This window comes from Paramisgurnus dabryanus, chromosome 14 (genome assembly GCF_030506205.2).
Source record: "Paramisgurnus dabryanus chromosome 14, PD_genome_1.1, whole genome shotgun sequence".
Taxonomy (NCBI): Eukaryota; Metazoa; Chordata; class Actinopteri; order Cypriniformes; family Cobitidae; genus Paramisgurnus; species Paramisgurnus dabryanus.
In genome coordinates, this window is record NC_133350.1 from 14,421,803 (window position 1) to 14,445,409 (window position 23,607).

The following is a 23,607-nucleotide window of genomic DNA, read 5'->3' on the forward strand; positions in this document are numbered from 1 at the left end:
TGTTTTAGTAAAATATACTAACAGTGTGATGAAGAAACACATGCTGTCTAGATTAAGTTCAGATCAGATTATCAGATTGACGTTAAAACTCCGTTAGCTGTATTCTGACCTCAGGGGCTTTCAGACCGACAGTTGTGGTTTGTATCACAGATTTATCTCTGTTCTTGTGTTTGTGGATCAGATATAAAGATGAGGATTCTGAGTTGAAGCTCCAGGCAAAGTTTGACCGACCATCTGTTGTGACATAAGAGCAGATAAATGAGAGCAGAACTGCAGATATCAGATTATTAACATTACATCTCACCCAGATATACCCAGCAGGTTTAAGTTTAAACACAAAAAGCTTGCATAAGACCTATCAAACAATCAGGTCACAGATGGGTTTAACCAATATTATGGCAGTAGATTATGATGTTTTATAGTTTTTTGTTTATAAAGTTTTTCTATCTGGGCTGTGAACAAAAATAAAACAAGTAAATATTTCAGCAACCTTACTCTGAATCTGGTACATTTATTTATTTGGAAGATGCTTTTATACAAAGCAATTTACAGTGGTTGAATGTTTTAATGCATGATGTTTGTCACTGGTTTATCCCATATGCCAAAAATACATTTAAAAATATATGCTTAATACATTTTGTAGAAAGTAAAGCTTAAATATATTCTTGAATTTGAAAATATATTTAGTTTTAACCTTCATATATTAAATATATTTAAAAATGAATTTCAGAGGCAATAAAAACATTTATAATTTTACAACCCATATGACAAAAATCCTGGCCAAAATATAAGTTTGTATAAAATATAAAAGTATAAGATATAAAAACATTTAATTAACTTGTCATGTTTAACACAAAGTTTTCTTCCAATACGACGTGAATATAAATATTTCAAAATATTAAAAATGGCCAAAAAATATATTAGTAAAAAACATTTTTCTAAATATATTTCAAAGTACATTTATTTTTGGGGCATTTTTATATATTTTGAAATGTATGTAAAATTATATTTGAATATATGTTTTTTGCCGTATGGGATTTGATGATGTTTGTTAATAAAGATTTGCTACCACAGACAGCAAAAATATTTCATATTTCTTTAAAAATCTGACTGAAAGTGTAAAAGGGTAAAATTTCTGTCCAGTGACATTTAAAAACGACTCGGCTGGATTGAAATATTATTAAATGACATTTCTGTATCAGTCTGACAGGGAATCTTTATTAAATGATTAAAAGTTAGGTAAAATAGGTTTTGGGGATGATTTCAAATGTTAAAGCTCATTGAAATGTTTCTTTTTGTAAGAATAATATTTTGTATTTATAGACAGATTAAATGCCAAACGTGTATAATGAAAAGGGGGGTAAAAGTCTTAATAATGATCTGTTTGCCCTAAAAAAAACAGAATACACTTTGACTTAATGGCTTTAAGTTAAGTTAAATCATTTATTTTCCTACAAACGTGTATTTTAGAAAAATCTTGCAATTATTATGTAAAAAGTGTAAAATTTTAGGAGTGAGATCTTGTTCCCAGCAGGTGTTTCGAGCGCTTCAATCATTTCTGTAGCTTTAGCTCTTTCTAGATTAATTTAAGGCCAATTGCAATTATATTATCATAAATATATATTAAATGTATTTCGTAAAGTAATGTACTTTTAATGAGCTTTTAACATTACAACAAAAATAATAGCCAACAGTGATAACAGAAATAGCTGAAGAGTATCAGTATAATATTATGCATGATTGGTGAAATGTTCAAATCCACAGATTTAAGTAAGCTAAAATAAGTTCATCAAAATATCTTGTTGATTGAGAGAAATCATGCAAATTAAACTAAAACACAGAGAAAAGAAGGTTATATTTCAAGGTTTAGGTCAAGTGTACTTATTTATTTGTTTTAAAACAACATCAGGTTTAACATTGTGTCTGATTGGATTTACTAAGTTAACTCACAGTATTTTATACCATGGTCAAGGGTTTGATATTGCATATGAAAAACATGTACATAAGTTACCCAAGTTAATCAGTTTGATCAAATAAAACAGTAAATAAAGCAAATTAAAACATCTGTTAAAGAAAACTCTTCCACATTCAAATCAATTTTATTTATATACTGTAGCACTTTTCACAATTGCTTAATTATTTCAAAGTAGCTTTACATTAATAAAAAAAGAAAAAACACAGAAAAATCAAGGGACAACAAAAGTTGCAAAGTACAGATTAAACTGAACTATCAAGCATTGTGATAATGTATAGAAGAGAGATCTAAGTTAAGCCAATGTAAGCTGACTCCCTAAACTCCTAAGAGAAAAAAACCCTAAAGAGAGAGAGCCAGACATAGTTGATTCTATAGAGGACATATTATATATATTAGATAATATATTATACAACTTTAAAAAATAAAAACATTAAGAATTAAAAGAATTAAAATATTTTGATTTAATGTGTTGAAGGACGAGACAGGATCTGCATCAGACGTTCAGCCAGCGGTCTGTGGTCGTGACGTCTGAGGCTGAAATATAACCTGAAGATGAGAAAGAAAGGAAATGTCAACATTTATCGTATTTATAGTATATCTAGAACCTTAAAGGCACAATATCATTGGCGGCTCGTGACTGCTCATCCGAGGGGCACTAATTCAAAATAAGTGTTCGGAGTGTCATGTGTGTTGCTTGCGTTTTTAAAATATGTGTTTTGTTGCATCATGTGAACCATGTGCATCACGTGTTTTGTAAAAATAAGTGCCTGCTGCACACGCGTCAAAACCGTTTATGATAAAAGAGACGCTCACGTTCACAAAATACACGCAAGACACTCCCTTAACACTAAACTTTGATTATGCTCTTTTATCATAAACCGTTTAGATGCATCTGCAGCAGGCACTTATTTTGACAAGACACGTGATGCACATAGGATCTCTCATATTTTGAAATAAGGAACCACACACATGACCGGGTACATACATGTTGTGACGAAAAAAGGCCGCCACTGCACAATATGTATGATTTACGTAACAAACTATCCAAAAAGAAAAATCCAGTTGTGTACTTACATTATGCAGAAATTCCTGTTTTAAATAATGGCTCGTCTCTCTTGTAATTGTTTTAATGTCCATGCTATTCTCGGTTTCTGGTTGTAGAAACTAGGGAGACACAAGAGGACAAATGCAGAAGTGTTGGTTAAACAACGTCTAACACACAGCTGTTAGCTAATTCATTACGATGGCATTAAATAATGTGATCAAACGGATAGTTAAATAAGCATTCATTCATACATGATTAGCAAACTCCATACGTCTCCGGATGATGAAAACAGCATCTCCCATCATTCTCCTCTCCTTCAGTCATTAAGCTTTATCCTTTTTATATTCATGTTTATAGTTATGCGCCCTGTAGTGATGAAAATGTACATTTAAAACAATCTTACTATACAACTAACTACACAAAGACAAAGCATGTAATCTGCAAAATGTAGTTTCCTATTTGGTCTATTACATCATTTTGTATAAGAGTATCGCTTCTTCGCTAGGCTCCGTTTTAAGCCAGTCATGATCTAAGATCTGCTCGAACGTCGGACGATCACTTGGTTTCAGGGCCATGCACCATTTGATCAGATCACAGATTTCTGTACAAGTTTTAGGAGAGAGCTGGTTAGTCATCATTAATCATGGCATAAAGAGACGCTTTTGTTGTCATTTAATAATACTGCAAAAAAGTCTGTCTGTCTATCATCTCAGGTACCTCAGGTTAAGATGATGGCACAGTGATGTAATACATTGGCGAGCCATTAAATGACTGTTTAGCTAAACACAATCAAATCTAACATCTTGCCAGACAGACCGTATCCTCTGATAATATTTATTGTGGATTTGATCAGAGGCTTTGTGTGTGTGCATGTTGACCAGTCATTTTCACTCACCCTTTGATAAACGCTTCTCATTTATCTTCAGATTCCCGCAATAAAAGTCATTTACAGGATAGGGGAAGGCTCCATGCACCATGAAGTACAGCAAAGCACCTAAGGCCCAGACGTTTGCTGGCATGGCGTGGAATTTCCTATCCGTTTTGATCTCAGGCGGGGTGCAACATGCAGCTCCTGTACACAAAACATCACGTCGAGTCATTTTGTAAAAGAAACAGCAGGTTTCAATACAAAAAAATTTGACTCACCTATAAAGTCGTAGTAATTATAGGCCTCGTTTCTGAAATTACATCCAATCTCAAAATCAAATAACTTCAGGTTCATTGTTGATTGCTGCACCAAGAAGTTTCCGACATGGAGGTTTGTAAGGAAAACTCCATAATCCAGACAGTGTTGCACTGCCAGTACCGCCTGACGCATTAGATGTCTTGCTGCGCTTTCAGTAAGTCTTCCAAGACGATTAATAAAAACCCACAAGGATTCGCTGTGCAGTGGGTAAACCGACAACACGAGCATGTAATCGTGTCTAGTCTCATACCAGTCACACATCTTCATGACATTGGGGCATGAGGGCGCATGTTTTAACTTAAGCATTAGCGCCAGTTCTGTCAAGAGCGGTTTGCGGTGTCCAGGCTGGAGAAAAATGATAAATTAGATAAAAACAATATCTTGTACTGGTGCATATTCGCCAAACTGTCTATTTTATGTCTAGTTTACTTCATAACATTTTATGACAACTTACAATCTTAAGAGTTGTTTGATTCTTTAGTTTGATAATGCGCTTGATGGCAACCTGTAAAGAGAAAAAACAACACTTAGTTAATTTCTCCTGAGCTGACTGAAGCGGCTCACCTGACACTGCACACATAACTTTAAAGTTTGAGAATCTATAAACATTGTGTTTGATATAAATACGAGTGCATTACCGGAGCGCCATCCGATTTACGGATCCCTTTGTAGATTTGGCCGCAGCTATGGTACCCAAGCACTTCATTCTCCAACAGTTCATATTTAGAATCAAGAGTGTCTGAAAAACACACAGAAAAATGATAAGGTTACACTCATATACTCACAGACGAAAGGTACAGCATACATTTCCAGATACAGAAGAATACGATGAAGAAACCATTTCACATATTGTTGAAACCCACCCTAGGAGTAATGAAGTCAGTACACTCACCTTTAAGCACTGAGGGATCATCTGGTTTCTTCTTGCTTGGTGGTTTAAAAGCATGTAGATTAAGATTTATAATTTTTGGCCTGACAACTTTAAGATCTTCTGGCAAGGGTTTTCCAACAGCTTTTGGCCTTTTTTCATCATCTTTTGACCCAGAAGCTTTATTTGGGTCGGGATTTCCACCACCCTTTAGCCCGATATTGGCTGGAACGGCACCTATCTTCAGTAGCCTGGCATTGGCTGCAGCGATGCCATCAAAACTGGCCAGATCAGCACCATCCATGGCATCAGGAATAGCTGGATCGGCATCTTTTTTCACTTTTTTCCCTGTGTTTCTCAAAGGGTTGTGAAATAAGCGGCTCTTTGAAGCCTTTTGTTTCGGTTTCTTTATGCCAACAATCTTTGATTGAGAATCTGCCAGATCTCTAACTTCCCTGGCATCAGGGATAGCTGGATCGGCCTCAATCTGTGAAATCGGCATCGACTCCACTTTGCCCCTCCGGAAGCATCCAAGAAAGCGTTGCTTCAATGTCTTGCGACTATCCGGATGAATCTTTGTTTTCGATTGGGGGCCGGCCAGATCAGGAACATCCATGCCAACAGGAATATCTGAAATAGCCTTGGGCTGTTGAGTTGGCACAACAGTCACTTTTTCTCCCTGGAGGTTACATTTACGGCTCTTTGAAGCCTTTTGTTTTCGATTCTTTGGACCAACGTAGGTCTTTGACTGAGATGCCGGATCAACAACTTCCCTAACATCAGGGATAGCTGGATCGGCTTTAAGCTGGGGAGTCGGCATTGACTCCCCCTTGCCCCTCCAGAGACAGCCAAAGAAAGCCTTTCGTTGTTTGTCCGGTTTGATTTCAGTGTGCAATTCAGAGCTCGCCAGACCAGCGTCATCCTTTAGATTAGCTGAATCCGCATTAAGCTGTGGAGAAGACCAGAGGTGGGTCAGACAGACGGATAAATGTTTCCAGCCATGTTTAGAAGCCATGTTTCCATCCAAGGCTTTTTTGGCAAAAAAGCTTTAGCGCATAAACGCAATACCTCAAAAATATTTTGGAAACACTTTGTAGCTTTAACACAAATAAATGTAATGTCACATATGATAGATCTTCATCACGCGCAACATCTTATCCATAAAATGATTCATGTTTATTAATGTTTAAATATTGCATTTTTTCTTCTCATAATCGGGCCCCTTTGGTGAAAGCAGATTTATTTTAAATTACAGAGACCACAAACATCAGACTCGACCTGGCTAAGCTTTTATTGTAATAGCATTAGAGAAATTAGGTAAATAATTTGCTCGAGGTCAGATTTTTTTGCGATACACAAAAAGTTATGTGACAATTCGCTTTCATCATTCGTGACATCACCACGGACACAATTTGAATAGAAAACCTTTTTTACTCATATTCACTTGGTCGATAACAAAACCTGGATGGAAACATGTCTATAAATGGACAGATAGTTGTAGTAAATGTAATGATGTAACAAACCTCTGAAGGAATCAGTGTTTCCACCTTATCATTCTGAAGGTATGGGTGAATTACATTCTTCCATGCCTTCTTTACTGATTTAAAGACTTTATTCTTGCATTTTTCTACACCAAAAAACAAAAGAAAAACAAATGATAAATTATCAGAAAATTCATCATGACAAAAGAGAAATGACAAAGAACCGTGGTCAGTGATAATACTTAACAAACACATTTAACAAACTGTCCACCCAGATACAATTTAATCAAATATGTAATTGAGTATCTAATTCTTTATAATAAATTCCTGAAAATACAGCAATGATTATTGGATTAATAATGCTGTTAAAATAAGAGTTTAAAGCACACTAGAAAAACTGAATTTCTTATTGTTTGATGCTTTATTTTACTGACTTTAATGTAATAAGATATTAGTATCTACAAGGGCCAACAAAACTTTTGAGAACAAACAGGGCACAGATTTAAAGATTGTCAAGAACACAAAATTTCCATCTGACCTTTGGGGCTGTTCGCCTCCTCAAATGCAGGAGTAAACTCCTTTACTCCTCCTCGTGGACGTGAACAACCGGCGTGCCTGTCCAACAAATGTCCGTTGTTCGGGACAAAGTCAGGGACAGCACACGGAAGAACAAAATCCATTCCACGGTCATCACATCCCAACACTGCAATTCAATAAATAATGTTATGAAATTAATGCTTTAACTCAAGTGATCAATATGTGTCTAAAACTGGTCACTTAATGTCAATGTATTGCTTATTCAAGTGTATGTCAAATTTTGGGTTTCTCTTTTGGCAAATGCTTAAGTGAGAAGTGATGTCATGTGCCAAAGGAAAAGTAAAATGAGGTAAAAAGTAAACAAGCACCACCTAGTGTCTATCTGTGGACGTGCATTAAGAATAATGTTTGTAAACTTATCAGCATTAAAGCCACATTTTGCTTTCATTTTCATCTTACTTGTTGGGATTTTCTCCTCTACTCCTCCACTTGGATTCAATCCACCGGCAGCGCAGCCGACCTCTGACGAAAATCCGATGTCAGGGACATAGTCACAGGTCACCACAGCATTCGGTAAGAATGAATCCATCTCTCCTCCAAACACTGCAATTACAATTCAATAAATTAATGCCTTCATTTGAAATGATCATTTTTCTTTTTGTCTAAATTGTATGGAAGCCGAGAGAGACCATGCACTATTATTATTTTTGCTTGCTTGTTTTCTCATGACTTCATTTTCTGGTGATCTCGAGATAACAAAAAGTTGTTATCCTGACAATCCAAATGTCATAATGTCATTTCCTGTCCATAATATTTAGTGGATTTTAAAGTGAACTGCTGATGTATACGTGTAGCTAAAAATTGCCTAATAAATAAATAAAGTTGAACGATTGGGGCCGGTTTCCCGGACAGGGATTAGACTAATCTGAGACTTTAATAAATGTGAGCTGTCCAAACGGAAAACAACTTGCACTGACACATCTTAAAATACATCAGGAACCTTTGTTTTGCCTCAAAATGCACTTTTAGTAACTGTGCATTCAGACCGCCACCGGTGAGAGCGTCAAAGTGGCCGGAAGTCATTCATTTTCAATGAGAGCCGGCAGCGAGCTCCGGCGAGCAGTGGCGCAGCGCGTCATGTACAGCGTGAGCGTCGAGGAGAGTTGAAATCAGCTCAACTTCATGGTAATGAGATATGACGCAGTTCGGCGGCAACCAATCGGAAGGCGGAAATGTTCACCGGCAACCAATCGGAAGGCGGAAACCTCCGCCTGAGAGGAGTTCAGAGAATGCATTCGAGCGTCAGAGCGTCCACTACAACTTTTCTTTAGCATCGTTGTCAGGGCAGCCAGAGCTTTTATTGACGCTCTCGCCGGTGGCGGTCTGAATGCACAGTAAGGCATGTTTGTTAAAACTAGTTATATTTCCTAAATGAATTAAGGCCTAGTACTGGTTTAAGCTAATCTATGCCCGGGAAACCACCCCATAATGTGTGTGAATTTAGGGACCATCTCTAAAGTAATAATGTACACGTTTCTATCTTCAATAGTATTTAACAGTTTATATTAATACATATATATAAAAGTAAAAGTGTACATTATAGCTGACAACCATATGAACACAGTTGGGTTTGTGACTGTTTGTTGACTAAAAGTCATTCCATTTAAATGCTGTAAAAGGTAGAAACATGTATATTAAGGCGTAACTTTAGAGACGGTCCCTAAATTCAACACATTTCATTTTAAACTAATCCCTGATCCAATAAAACCAAATTTCTTCAAAATATAACCTTTGCTGTCTACAAACAATACAACACGTTCACGTACATATATCAAGTACACATAAGCTTTAATCACATCACAAAACAATACAACTTTTGTCAACTTGAGATAACGAGAAATTAAGTCGTGATCATGAGAAAACAAGCAAGCAAAAATAAAAATAGTACACAACCTCGGCTTGCGTAAATGAACATCACATTTGCATTCTGGATAACAACAGTCGTATGCACTATTGCTAACTATTTATACATCCCTTATGAAAATTAAGCATGGTTTTACTACATGTACATCCAAAAAACATGGTTAACGGTACTGTAGTAAAACCACTGTTACCACAAAACTACCATGGTTTTGCTAATATTAATCAATATACCAATAAACATGGTTACTACACTTTTACCACCACATAAAACCATGGTTAATTTTCGTGAGGGATATTAAAAAACAAGGCCTCATATGGTGTAATTGTTATCTTAAATTGCGTATATGTTTTAATCATTTTGGTCGCTTTTTGTTAAACAGAGTCCAAGTTTGTCTGGGTATTCTGCAGGTCAAGAAAAACGGCGGGTAAAATGTCAAGTTCACGAGCACCACCTGGTGTGTCTAACGTTACATGTACACGTACATTAACAACAAAATAACTGTATGTATACTTATCAGCATGAAATTCAGACTTTTTGCTTTAACTTGCATCTTACCTCTTTGGCGTTTCGCCTCAGCACGTGTTGGATAAACATCCACATCATCCTCCTCCTCTCCTCCACATGGATTTAAACCACCGGCAGCGCGCCCGACTTGTGACCAAAGTCCGATATCAAGGACATCGTCAAAGTTCGGCACAGCATTCGGCAAAAAAAAATCCATGCTTTCGACATCGGTTCCTTCCATGTCCATGTCGGACAATGGTGTTACAGGACGAAACATGATGTCGAGGAATAACTGTAAGACTTAACTGTGTTTAGACTCGGTTCACAGAGGGTTGAACTCTAAGCAAACAGTCTGTCCGTACACAGTGCGTCGAGCAGTTGAAAGTTGCGAACTTTTGGAAAGTCTGCAAATTCACTTGGAAATCTGTACAGTAGCGTTCGGAGTCAACCAAAGGCAAGCGTTCAGATCAGTGAAATGATACCGGTTTCATCTGGCTGAGTGTTTTATAAACACCGAGTGTGATGTCATAATGGTTCCATGACAACGACGCGTTCTATGGTTGCCATGGAGTTTAATGACTCCTGTAACTGTTCTGTAATTACGGCTAAACTCCGATGATTTTTTTTATTTTTTTTATGTCCCTTGTGTTGTTTAATTAAAACTATTATTTTGACTTTTTATTGTAGATATATATCATATCAAAACTCTTTAATATGTCTTAATGCTTATTGCTACTTTTTTAAATGTATAGATGCTATTTTGTATTAATATTTATTGTGTTATTCATTTACAACCACTAGATGGCACTATGTTAATTACCAGTAATGTTAAAAGAATAAAAGTATTAGTCGAGAGTAAAACACAGACATGCTCAGATTGTATGGAGATTTTATTTAAATAATCAAAAAGCATCAAATGTCATATATTTTAATGCATGATACAAACAAAAAGTTTTTTTTCATTGCTCAACAACAGTCGTATGTCAGTAAGAGTCATATGGCAGTCAGTAAAAACCCTATGGTAAAAACAGACATAAAGTTAGATAATAATCCCTCATCCCTTACAACAGTTAAAGCATCAGCAGAGTTACATATTGCTGGGTTTAATGCAGGGTTAAATTCAACCAAACACTACTTAATATTAATTCCCAAACACATTAAAGGACCTTTGACATGTTGACTGATGAAAAACCACCACAAAGACTAAAGGGTCAAAATACTGTATGAGATAAGAGGAAAAGATTCAAAATATATATATTTAATATTATAAAAATAATATTTCATATTAAAAAATATTTATTCTGCCCCAAACCAATTTTATGCAACAATCTCTTATCTTTGGTAAGAAACAACGAAGCTTAGAGGTTAAATATGGCATAATACAACTGTAAACAGACCTTATTAAAAAATGTTAACTTACTAAAGATATCAAGATTATATTGTTTACATTATCGATTTTATGTAGAAATCTTTCAAACTTGCTTCACTGATACTCTGAACTTTATTGAACTACATCTAAACACAGTTTAAGAATTATCTTCATTCACTGTTATATTTACCTTTAAGATAAAGAAGACTGTACCATATACCATTAATCTATATAAAGCACTGTACCATACCACCAAAAACATGTTGAAGACAAACTTTCTGTTAATGCTATCCATTTTTATCACCACCAGGTGGCGACTGCAGATCAAACATGCAGTCACTGTTTCATTTCTCTGCAAAGGCTTCAGTGGAGATGAGCACGTGGACCTGTGTGATAATAATAAGAGATTATTCAAAGACATATCACAATGATGATAACTTTAGTACAGGGATGAACATTCCTTACTGGAAAGCTGCTTTAAACAAGTAAGTTGGGTATTCTAGAAAAGCTGAATGAAAGATGAATTTCGGTTTTCTGATTAACACAAAAAATATATTTTGATAAATGATGGTAAGAACACATCTGATGATAACCATTGACTTCCATAGTTGGAAAACAAATACAACGGAATTCAATGGGGACCGTCAACTGTGTGGTTATCATTATTTATTGAAATATCTTCTTCATAATTCGTCACAATACTTGCACCATATTATTTTCCTACTATGGAAGTCAATGGTTACCATCAGCTGTGTGCTTACCGTCATTTATCAAATATCTTCTTTTGTGTTCATCAGGAAAACATTTTTTTAAGAGGTTTATAACAACATGAGGATGAGTAATGATGACAGAATTCACATTTTTGGGTGAACTATCCCTTTAAAAGGGGACATGTCATGAAAATTAGATTTTATCCATGTTTACGTGCTATAAATGGGTCCCCAGTGCTTCTATCAACCTAGAAAATGTGAAAAAGATCAACCCAGTAACTTGTTTTGGTAAACCATTCTCTGCAAACATGTGAAAAAATAATTATATTATATTATTTCAGTTACATTTACATTTTAGGCTTTGTAGTTTTGATTGTTATTAATTTTTTGATTTTTAGTGTATTTACAACTCACCTGTATGTGGGCACCTTTTAATAATTTTTTGTTGCAAATAAAACTCTCATAGTCCATAACTACTGTAGATTTAACTTTGTTTAATATATACATGTAGTTAAATCATGAAACATCTGTATGACTTGTCAGTGACTTGCTTGACTCAAGCTACGACTTGACTTGAATTGCTTGACATAAAGCAGTGACTTGACTTGACTCTCACAAAAAATGACTCGGACTTGCTTGAGACTTGAAGGTTAAGACTTGAGACTTACTTGTGACTTGCACATGTGTGACTTACTCTCACCTCTGCTGTTTAGATATAACATGAATATACTTCTGTAAAAATATGCACATAGTTTGTTATTCAGTCGCTGGGTGCGCTGCATTATATAAATACAGTAATACTGCCAATCACTGTGTATAATGATGATGATTAGACGCTTAACGTTAGTCAGTTCGTCGTGGAAGTTAATGCCGGTTAACATATGTCACGTTTATTTACTATTTTTACTGGTTTTAATGTCTTACAACAGAAACAGGACATTTATGTATATAAGAAAGACATTATTTATCCCTTAGTTGCATAGCTCATAAAAAATAAAAGCTGTTTTAAATTTCTGACATCCAGAGCTTCAACAAAACTTTTGTATTTATAATTTTCAATAATAAACCAATTAAGTATATAAAAAAACATTAAAAAAGATGAACAGCTAAGCAAATAATTTTAAGTGATTAGAAATGTGGAAAATAATTTAATCGCCTGTGTGCCAGAATTAGAAACATTTTTAAAAAAATTACTAAAGCAGCAGATTGCATCTCAATGCATTTTATAAAACTCATGTTTAAAAACAAATTTCTATACAATATTATGCTTTGGACCATAAACGAGACTTCAATATCACGCGAGGGATTGTGGGAGATGTCGTTTTCAGGTAAATACTCGTTCTGATTGGTCGGAGCGCGTCACGTGATTTTCTCGTCACGCATGTGGCTTTCTATGGCGCGGGATGGAGAGACACACATGAAGTTTTCACAGTTTAGCCTAACGAAGCTTTATGATGAAAACACATGTAAATAAACACATCTGTGTTAAATATATGAACATTTATAATCTCAGTTTGATTTCCGAGCTGCAGCATGACGCAAAAACAGAGTTTAGAGGTTCGGTTCGTGTCTGATGACGATGTTTTGGATCATATTGTTGAGAAGCAGCAAGGTAAAAGTTTAAATTATTACATTAATTGCATGCATAGGGCTTTTCGTTTTCATTTATTAAACTAGCAGTCATGAACACAAACGATGATTTCTGAACTAATAAACTCTGGTGGTGGTAAAGTACAGTTACGTTAAGATACCATCATTAAACAAGTTATGGATCTTTGTAATAAATACGTCACATGTTGTTGCAGATGTTAAAGCAGCTCATGGGAGTGTACAGACCCTGGTCACATTGAAGACCCCTCAAAAGTCAAAGGCATCTGCTGAAGAAGAAGAAGAAGGGGAGGATGAAGATGCATTAAATGAGCAGAAATATGTGGAAGCGCTCTGTACACAAGGTCAAGATCTTGGGCTGCATAATGATTAATCGCAACTAATCGTTTGCAGAATAAAAGTTTTTATTTAAATCATATGTGTGTGTATTGTGTATAATAATTATGCATTTATAAATACACACACGTGCATGTATCATTTTAAGAAGAAAATAGATGTGTATGTATATTAAATATTCATATTTATATATAATATAAATTATATATAAATAAAATAATCTATACACATCTAAATATTTATTTAATATAAACTTCCATCTATGTGTTTTATAATTATTATACACAATACACACACAGACCTGCTGGATTTGTGTGTGTCTTTGTGTAACTAATGTAAAGTATGATGTTATTTTTAGTTGTGTTGCGATCATGACATCATACTGGTTGTTTTCTTTACTGGTTGTTTAACAGATGAGAGTGAAAACGGAGCGACGGCCGCTGGATCGTCCGTCTTTACCTTTCAGACCATCAAACGAGGCAATAAGATGTCACAGATGGGTGAGACGTCTCTATCACACACACTGTTTGTGTTTGAATGAATTAACCTGTAACATATTTTAATGTTCATTGACGTTTGTCTTTGTTTAGCCTCTGAATGGGCTCGAACGCCTGGGAAAAGTGTGACTTTCTGCACATCTGAGGACACAAATGAGGAATCTACGAGTCCGACTCGTGGCGCAAAAAGTTTGTATTGTTTTTCTTCCCTCTGTTATTTTGTTCCTGTAGCTTAGTGGTAAAGGATTGCGTCAGCAGTGCAAAAGATTGTGCGTTTGATCCCACACATAATGATAAAGTGTATAGCTTGTGATGCACTGTAATTTGCTTTGGATAAAAGCATCTGCCAAATGCATAAATGTAAGATTGACTCTTTATGTTCTCGCTACAGAATCAGGAAATCAAAACAAGACTCCTCAGAAGGTGAAGTGATGTTTTATTAAACTACTAGATGAATCTGATTTATGCTATTGTGTTTTACACTGTTTACTGTGTTTACAGGGAAAGAAAGGGCAGTTCATCTCAACAACACCACACCGATTGCGAAAACGACTGTCAGGTTTGATTTTTAGTTACTACAGCTTTCTGAATATAGTGTAAAATGACATTCACAGCCATTTCTCTTTCTGTAACCTGAAACTATAACGTTGATTTTATTCATTGGGAACTGAAGTGGATGGCGAAGAGGGTTTTATACCAGAACAGAGTCAGATCTTTACATGCACAACATTTTGTCAATCCGACTCAATTTAATCAGATTGAAGGTTATGACAGAACAGTTTATATGTACCCTAAACATTGCAATCTGATTAAAATGTTTGATTACATGTACATTCAATAGAATCCAAACCGAATGTCTGCGCACAGCCAGGGTTGCCAGATTCGTTGATCAAAACCAGCCCAATGGTCATTCAAATCTAGCCCAAAAGCATCCCAATGACTATTCACATCCCAAATACCAATAACTAATAAACAAAATTATTTCATCTTTAACACGCAGAAAAATAAACTCGCTGAAACAGTTTAAACAGTAGCACAACTAATCTCAAAAAAGCAGAGGAGCAGCAAGTTCATGCTTTATCTCTGGATAAATGTAAAAAATCAAAGTTGAGTTTGAAAAAGTTGTTCTTAAGAAGTTTTCAGATATAGACAAAGAAAACATTTGCGAAAGACATGAACAGCGTAGAATGTACAGCATTTTATCTTAATAATGTGTGTTGCCATTGTCTTGCTATTGTATGTTTCTGTGATGAGAATCATGTTATGTGTAAATAACATAAGTAAACATAAGACGTGAACTTAAGGTATTTTTGCATTCGATTGAGAAAATAATACGATGTTTGGTTGACATTAGGTGAAACTAGGGATGCACCGATAGGATTTTTTTGGACCGATATCGATTTAAACAGACAACTTCTGGCCGATGCCGATACCGATATTAAACACTTGTATACAATACTATACAGTTGGTCTATTTGCTAGTTTATTTCTGCATCAAATTATTTTTACTGAAAATGGATTTGATCTAATTAACATTCAACTGACCAACATAATAAGAGAGACACAAATTAAGCTAAAACAAATATAATAAGACAGCATGACAACCTTCAAAGGTGGTTTTTGCTGTTCAGCATTTATTTTATTAACAACATTAACTCGTTTTTTTTACATATAATGGATTTCTTTATGCAGTTAATTAATAGGCCGATACCGATTGTTTTTCTCGTGCTATTGCCGATATGCCGATGGTTTCAAATTCATCAAAAATCGGCCGATAAATATCGGCGGCCGATACATCGGTGCATCACTAGGTGAAACATTTTCAGGAGTGAAGATGCACTGCTTGTGAAATATTCATACATATAAACTGCAAATAATTCAATCAGGAATGTGCATTAGGAAAATCTCCTTTATTTCCTGTCACATGTTCTCGTCATTCAGCACCTGCACTGCGCTCAGATAGTGAAAGTGATTTCTCACCGTCAAACTCTGAGGAAGATGAAGCCGAAGAACTGGAGGCAAAACAAGAAGTCCAGCCCAAAACGCCCAGCAAAAGCACTGCGGGCACATCAGCTAATGCTCTCTATAAAACACCCGGGAAAAAGGGCAAGAAAATACCCGAGGTGAACATTTTCATCAAGTGACTTTTGCATTAACTCTTACACTGATGGAGAAAGTCACAGCTGTTAGTATTGAAGTATTTTTTTGTTGTTCATCTGCAGTCTGATCTGGTTGGTGAATATTTTGAAGCTCACAGCAGCTCTAAAGTGCTCACGTCTGATCGGACCCTTCAGAAACTCCAGACACCCAAACTGGACCGGGTCAGTAAACATGGTGGTCTTCAGATTGTAGATGATGATTTTGGAGTTTTTCTGGAGTGTAACAGAGGTGTTTTTGTGTGTTTGTAGGAAACTCTGCTCAGCCTCTTGGATCAAAAGCCTCAGTGTTTCGCAGAAGAAATTAAAGAGTTAAATGAGAAGCACGAGGAGAACTTTAACAGATGGATGCTGCAGTTACAGTTGAGTCGATGTGTGTTGTTTTCTCAGAATTATGAGGGACATTTTTGTAATCGTTCATGTCTGTTTTCTATGTTTCAGCATGGGCTTTAATATCTTAATCTTTGGTTTGGGCTCAAAGAAGCTTTTGCTGGAGAAGTTTCGCACCACTATGCTGTCAGACTCGGATCATCTGGTGGTCAACGGCTTTTTTCCCAGCATGACCCTTAAATCGGTCAGTTTGCATGCGTTTGAAGCTTTGTTAAGTCTTTTTGTTTCAAACACATCGGCTTACTGTATGTTATGATCTGATTCATGTCTGATCTTGAGCTGTGACATCATTTAATCCGTGTTATTTGCTAGATATTAAACTGTATTACTGGAGATATCCTGGAGCATGATGGGACGTTTCGTAACCCGAGCGACCAGATCGACTTCATTGTGAAAACTCTTAAAGAAGGTAGCGCTCAAATTTGACTGATGATGTGTTTGTGTTGAATATAAAATACATGCACACCAAAAATCGGATAAATCTATTATAATTTAATTTGATTGGCTCATTCTATATATGGATGTGTAACCTACAGAGGTGCTAAAAATAAACTAGACATATTCTTAAAAGGTCATTTTGTGTCAGCTCAACCAGAGGCAATATTTTAATTTTTTTTACATTACAATTCATTTTCCAGATAAAGAAATTTCCAGAGAAAGACCATTTAAAAAAACTTAATTTCCATAGAAAGAAATGCCTAAAGCCACAATATGTAAGATTTTTGTAATAAAATTAAAAAAAATATTTGCATAAATCTCTGCACGGTGAAAAAAACATCTCCCATCATTCCACTCTCTTTCATGACATCATTAACCTTTGCCCTTGTTATTGTGAAATAGCGATCTCTGTTGTTAAAAATCCTACATATTGTGCCTTTAAATGATTAAGGAGGCAAAAATATTAAATGGCATGTAAGAATATTTACTTAGTAGTCCACTGTTTTGTAGAGGGGGGTCAAAAATGATGACAAAAAGATTGCAGCAAGGCTGGGGCTAGGGGGGCATTGCCCCCACCAGATTTTCTTTCTGCCCTCCAAAAATGTCAGCCAACCATAAAAAAATTTGTCTCTTTACACAAATTACCTTGTTGGCTAATGCTATTTGCTATGTGATTTTCACAAAAGTTTAATGCCCTTGAACCAATTTTCTTGAAAATACAATGTGGGTCAATTTGTTAAAGTGAACTTTGAATGACTACCCAGGATCTAAATTCTAGTTCTAAAATTGGATAAAACTGATTATGATGCTGTTAATGTTTTACTGAATGCGGTTGTCATTTTACATCTCCAGACCCGGACAATCACGTCTTTCTCATAATCAATAACATCGATGGAGCTATGCTGAGGGGTGACCGGAACCAGCAGGCACTGGGACAGCTGGCATCCATTCCCAACATGCACCTGGTGGCCTCCATCGACCACATAAACGCTCCACTCAGTAAGTCAGCTGGTCATGAACATGTTGATCATGAATCTACCTCAGTCTCAGTGTAGTTTCTGATTTGATTGTGTATGAGTGTATTTGAGGTTCTGTGTATCTGTTGGCTCTGATGTTTCTCAGTTTGGGATCAAGCGAAGATGAGCTTGTTTAACTGGCTGTGGTATGAGACCACCACATATCTGCCCTACACTGAAGAGACCTCATATGAAAATTCACTGCTCGTGCAGCAGACAGGAGCGCTCGCACTGAGCTCACTGACACATGTGCTGCGCAGCCTCACACCTAATGCCAGGTAACACAGACACAAACATTTATACAGTTATGTTTGTGGGAACACTCATAGATGTAATGCAATCTCTACCCCTTTATCCTAACCCCAGCCTTAACCTTATTCAAACCCTAACCTTAACAAGCAGTGTTAACGCTTTGTGTAGGGCGTGTCTGAAGGGTGGACCTGATGCGATCATCATGGACCACAACACATGCTCCTCTGTAATCCAGTTTTGTAAAAACGTAATTGGCTAGTGTCTGCACCAGGGATGTGATTTTTCCGGATTAATCCGGAATTCCGGATTTTCCGACCTGAAAATGTGACCTACGTGAATCATGCAGATATGTAAAAAAAAAAAAGGGGGGGGGGGGGGGGTCTCTCACAGCCGTCGCCATGGTAACCCGGGACGGAACCACAATCGCCGTCCCCGCGCAACAGGGCTACACCGGTGGCAGATGACAAAGAGATGCATTTTCGTTCCTTTCCAAGTATCAACAAGGACGTGTTTCTGACCGTTCGCAAATGGCGGATGGCGAAGTATGATTGTATTCACCAATCAGACCCGATCGTTTCTCTCCTCTCTTCTCCTCATTTGCGACGTTTGGCTGTCACTCGCGTGACGCGAAACAAAGCGGCAAACATATACACGTCGGTTTACTTCTTGGTGAATTTGGAGCAGCAATTTTCACAGAAATGAGAGGAAAAACTAGCGCCATTGCAGAAAATCCTGGTGGCGACTGAGAGAGGGACGATGCAACAATATTGGTTCCGAAAAAAGGCAAGGAAATAAGTTACCTCATCGAGCCTGGTTTAACCTAACTGAGCATTACATTCGTGCATGAAACCTGATCCACGAACACGGAGGGGCGGGAATCGCGGGACGGAGTGGAGTCTAGAGTGATGTTTCTTCAGGCTCCGGCGTGAATATAAATTTCTCTTCTAAAGTTCGGTAAAAACACATAAATGGCTTAAAATCTTGTTTAAGAATCTGTTTTATAATGAGAATCTCTCTTTCAGCGCGCCTACGTGTGTTTGCGCCGCGTGACAGCCGATTTGAATCTGACAGAGTTCGTCACTGTACATTAAAAAATCCCACACAGACATTACAGCGTAAATGCTAGGATTAAGATTGATTTTATATATAACAGATAATCTAGGTACATTTACCCTAATAAGTTTACTCTAATAATAAACATGGTAATGTTTTAATGTTTTGCTTTAGTGTTTTAATGTCAGACAATCATTGAAATGAGGGAAAAAATGAAGAGAAAGGCAGCAGATATAGCATCCTTCTTCAGAAAGAGTAGCAAGAAGCAGCCAAACAAATCTTAGTAAAATACATTAAAGTAGCCTTCAAAATTCACATGATTTTCTGGTCTCTAGTTTTTTCAGCAATGGGAGATATAAATTCTGGTTTCAAAGTAAATTTCAAAAGTTTTATTTGATTAAATAGTTTAAAAAACATGGAGGTTGAATTATGACTATAAATTGTATGTTAATCTCAATTCATTTTAATAAAAATTAAATTATTGTAGCAATTGTATGTTATACATTATTCTGATTAACACACTATAATACTTAAAAGTATTTTAAGGTTGGATTATAGAGATTTTATATGCCACCCCAGAGTAACTGCTGGCCCCTGCCTGGCCACCCCTATGAAAAAATCCCTTGCTCTGCCACTGATTAGCAAAACACAAAAAATACATTATATTATAAATCTTTACCCGGACAAGTGACTTTTGTGCATGGACAAGTGAAACATAAATTTACTTGTCCGAAGGACAAGTTCCTCAAAAAGTTAATGTCAAGCCCTGATAAACATATTACAACAATTTACGATTAACTAAGAATAATAGTAAACTTCATTATTGTTAATATTGTGACTCTTGATGAGTCTTGATGACGTATGCAGCTTAGAAATGCGACCTCCGGAAGGCTGCAGATTTAGGATTGAGAAACGGCCTCTGTATCATCGTTTGTTTCAAAGGTTTCGTGTGTTTAAAGTTTTAAGGTTGACCAGTTTGATTAAAATAAATAGCACCTGCACTTTTTTGTACAATTACTTCTATTTATTAGTGTCAACCTTCTATTGTTCATGTTTAACAGCTAACAAAGTTACTCATCTACAGGGGTCTAAAATTAGAAAAAGAGACCTTTAAGACACTTTATTATAACTAATGGTCCTGTGTAGCACATTTTATAGATATTTGTATTAAAAAAATACTCTGTTAAAAATAGAAGTACTGATTTAACTTCTTTACTCAAGTAAAAGTATCAAAGTACAGGCTTGGAAATGTATTTAAAGCATAAAATTAAAAGTAGCCATGCCTTTAGTTCTTTATAAGCCATTGTCTACATTTTATTTGGATGTCGGCAAAATAGGCCTTCTTTTGACATGAACATTTGCATGTGGCACATTAAGCTGTTAAAGTTGTGTAAAAATGCAAAACAAAAACAAGTTAAAACATTTTTTTTTCATGGTTGTTGATATAGAGAGAGGTGGTGATGGAGTGGTGGACAAGACACTTGCTTTTGATTCCCACTTTTACACATCCACCAAATAAGTTGTTATGTGTCATACTGTACAAAAAAGTTGCATGTTGCACATCTAGGTGTAAAATAAATTAAAATGTGTTTTTTTGTTCAAATAAGTTGTTATGGGTCCTACTTTACTATCCGTATAGATCCGCCACCAGTTTGATTGGCGTGTGTGGGGGGGGGGTCTCAATATATTTTCCTGCTTTTTTGTCCTTAGCCAATCACATGCCTGCTGCACTAGGTTATAAGTAAAAGGCGATCGGATTGGGTGACACCTGCATTGGCGTTTGAAATTGTCAACTTCTGCGGCAAGCAATGCTAGTGATGCAACGCCAATGGATCCAAAATTCAGTCTGGCAAAGCATGACGTCACCCATTTAAAGTAAATGAGAAGTGTTAACACTGTGAATGTACCTAGGACTGTCACAATGATTAAATAATCGTCTCATTGCTATTGTTTGGCCTCATCGCAAATGATTTCAGATCACCGCAAAGATTGCACATCTCTTTAAAAAACACAAGGGGGAGCTGCAGGAATTGATTTTTATGCAACCACTAAAGACATGTGATCCAGTACTAATATGACCTTAGCAGGATTGGCTACTATTTAAGGCTTGTTCTGGTATAGTCAGTTTATTTTGATAGCATTTTTATTTTCAGTTATTTTTCAGACACTTTATTGTGTTTATTTCTAATCAGGAATTTTCAGTTTTTGAAAAATATATTTATTAAATAATTACTTTTAAATATGTATTATGTGTATTAATATTTACTGCCAGGTAAACCTAGCAAAATATTTCATTTAAATGATCAGAACAATGTGTGAAAACATTTTCATGAACAAAAATGTATGAGAATTAAATGTCAAAGCAATAAAACAGTCAATTAATCGTCATAAAGGTCACAATTTATTAGGCAATTAACCGTCAGCCAAATTTCATAATCGTGATAGCTCTAAACGTACCATAAACCCTTTAGTCTTAAAAGTCTTAACCTGAATTGAAAAAAAAGTCTTGACTCTCAAACAGCTCTCCAAAATGTCCTCACACAGCTCTCCAAAATGTCCTCACACTATTCGCTTTGTCTTCATTTCGATGGTTGTCCAAAAATGTGGTACTCACAAACGTAGCTGTTCAAGTTCACACAGACACACTGGTTTCCATATTTTTTTGAGACTTTCCACAATAAATTGTATACTGTGCATGTCATTATACATATTTGTGTCCTTGTAAACCACATATACCAGAATACATTCATAGTTTATTGTAGTAAATGTTTATAAGGTCTCATGTGTGTCTCATATAGGGGGATCTTCAGATTACTGGCAGAGTTTCAGTTGGAGAACAAAGATAATCCTGCATATACAGGTGAGATACGGATCGATTGCTATCGGGATAAAGGAATGTGATGATGAGGCTGTGTAAAAATGTATGCCACAATATATACGATTTTTGTAATAAAATATCCAAAAACCACTTGCACGATGTGATATATCCCAGAAGGATTTGTAAATCCAGAGATATTACTGTTTTAAATAATGGCTCATCCATGACAAGAACATGATCTCCTATTATTCCACTCTCATTTATAACGCCATTAAGCTTTGCCTTTGTTATTCTGTAATAGCAACCTCTAGTGGTGAAAATCCTACATATTGTGGCTTTAATCCTCATAACAGAGGGTTCCCACCAAATGCCAAATTCCCTGACTGTCACTGACTAAAAGCTGAATTTTCTGATATGCTGTGAGCCTGATAATGTAGTGTACACCATGGTTTTATAAAAGATTTAGCTTAAATGTGTGAAGTGAATAAACAATGCCAATAAACAGCTGTTTAGATTGTAGTCTCAATTGAAATTGGTGGAGGCTTTTACCCGGAAACAGCATTCCTTATGTCACAACAAGCTGATTACATTTTAATAAATGCAAATAAAATTTTAAGCGACAAACACAATTCCTGATATTCCAGAACTTGGAAAAAAACTATACATTTCCCTGACTTTCAATGTCTGGAATAGACCTATAAAAATTCCATGATATCCAGAAATTCCACGACCTGCAGTATTCTAAAATATGCTTAGGTGCAGTGTTCAAGTGTCTTAAATGATTAATATTCAGATAAATCTTTGTTTGTATTCAATAATATGCTGCAGAAATCTGAATGTTTATTTTTCATAAATGTATGATTCATTTCATTAATGTCGCAACTGTTTCTGTTGTCTACATTCAGGTTTGTCCTTCCAGGATTTTTACCAGCGCTGTCGTGAATCTTTCCTGGTCAACAGTGACATCACGCTGCGCACGCAGCTCACTGAATTCAAAGATCACAAACTGATTCGAACCAAGAAGGTCAGAATTCATCTACTGTCCCATATATTAAAACACATCAAGTGTTTGATTGACAAATTATTGCACTTAGTTTTTAATCATTCTCACTGTTTATATTATTTCTATGTTCATGTAAAACTCCTTTGAAACAATGTAAGGGTGTAAAAAGTGTTCTAAAACAAATTTTGATTGATTGATGTGTATGGCAGGGTGCAGACGGGGTTGAATATCTGCTCATCCCTGTTGACAACGGGACACTCACAGATTTCCTGGAGAGGAACGATGCAGACTGAGATCTTCATATTCATCTTCTGTGTTTTATAGATGTTGTTCTTCACATGGAGAAAACTTTAACTATAGTGTTAAACTATAAACAGCACTTCACTCATATCCTGTTGACTTGATGTACATGAAACTGTAAAAGCAATATACACATATTTT

At 35.9% G+C, this 23,607-nt stretch overlaps 2 protein-coding genes across 2 annotated transcripts; one reads left to right on the top strand and one right to left on the bottom strand.

The window, feature by feature from the left end:
• Positions 1-1,806: 1,806 nt before the first annotated feature.
• Positions 1,807-4,439, bottom strand: LOC135740657 (serine/threonine-protein kinase pim-3-like). The gene is made up of 6 exons (XM_065259110.2): positions 4,167-4,439; positions 3,916-4,092; positions 3,492-3,621; positions 3,272-3,386; positions 3,050-3,139; positions 1,807-2,521 (listed from the first exon to the last, which is right to left on the bottom strand). Exons 1-4 carry the CDS (start codon positions 4,432-4,434, stop codon positions 3,344-3,346), a joined length of 618 nt encoding a protein of 205 aa, XP_065115182.2. The 5' UTR covers positions 4,435-4,439; the 3' UTR covers positions 1,807-2,521; positions 3,050-3,139; positions 3,272-3,343.
• An 8,491-nt stretch (positions 4,440-12,930) lies between these two features.
• orc2 (origin recognition complex, subunit 2) lies at positions 12,931-23,588 on the top strand. The gene is made up of 16 exons (XM_065259243.2): positions 12,931-13,211; positions 13,405-13,551; positions 13,957-14,043; positions 14,134-14,229; positions 14,432-14,463; positions 14,542-14,599; positions 15,982-16,163; positions 16,263-16,361; positions 16,449-16,558; positions 16,638-16,770; positions 16,899-16,995; positions 17,877-18,023; positions 18,147-18,318; positions 22,144-22,205; positions 23,069-23,187; positions 23,376-23,588. The coding sequence occupies exons 1-16, from the start codon at positions 13,133-13,135 to the stop codon at positions 23,457-23,459; spliced, it is 1,704 nt and encodes a 567-aa protein (XP_065115315.1). The 5' UTR covers positions 12,931-13,132; the 3' UTR covers positions 23,460-23,588.
• The last annotated feature ends 19 nt before the right edge of the window (positions 23,589-23,607 follow it).

What these genes read in the sequence shown, in the direction of transcription:
- LOC135740657 (XM_065259110.2), bottom strand. Translation starts at nt 4,434, where the DNA reads ATGCTCGTGTTGTCGGTTTACCCACTGCACAGCGAATCCTTGTGGGTT. An exon ending in TAATTACTACGACTTTATAG is followed by an intron (nt 4,093 to 4,166) that starts GTGAGTCAAATT and finishes TTTTGTGTACAG; the next exon opens with GAGCTGCATGTTGCACCCCG. An exon ending in TGAGAAGCGTTTATCAAAGG is followed by an intron (nt 3,622 to 3,915) that starts GTGAGTGAAAAT and finishes AAACTTGTACAG; the next exon opens with AAATCTGTGATCTGATCAAA.
- orc2 (XM_065259243.2), top strand. Translation starts at nt 13,133, where the DNA reads ATGACGCAAAAACAGAGTTTAGAGGTTCGGTTCGTGTCTGATGACGAT. An exon ending in AAAACAAGACTCCTCAGAAG is followed by an intron (nt 14,464 to 14,541) that starts GTGAAGTGATGT and finishes CTGTGTTTACAG; the next exon opens with GGAAAGAAAGGGCAGTTCAT. An exon ending in AGCCTCACACCTAATGCCAG is followed by an intron (nt 18,319 to 22,143) that starts GTAACACAGACA and finishes TGTCTCATATAG; the next exon opens with GGGGATCTTCAGATTACTGG.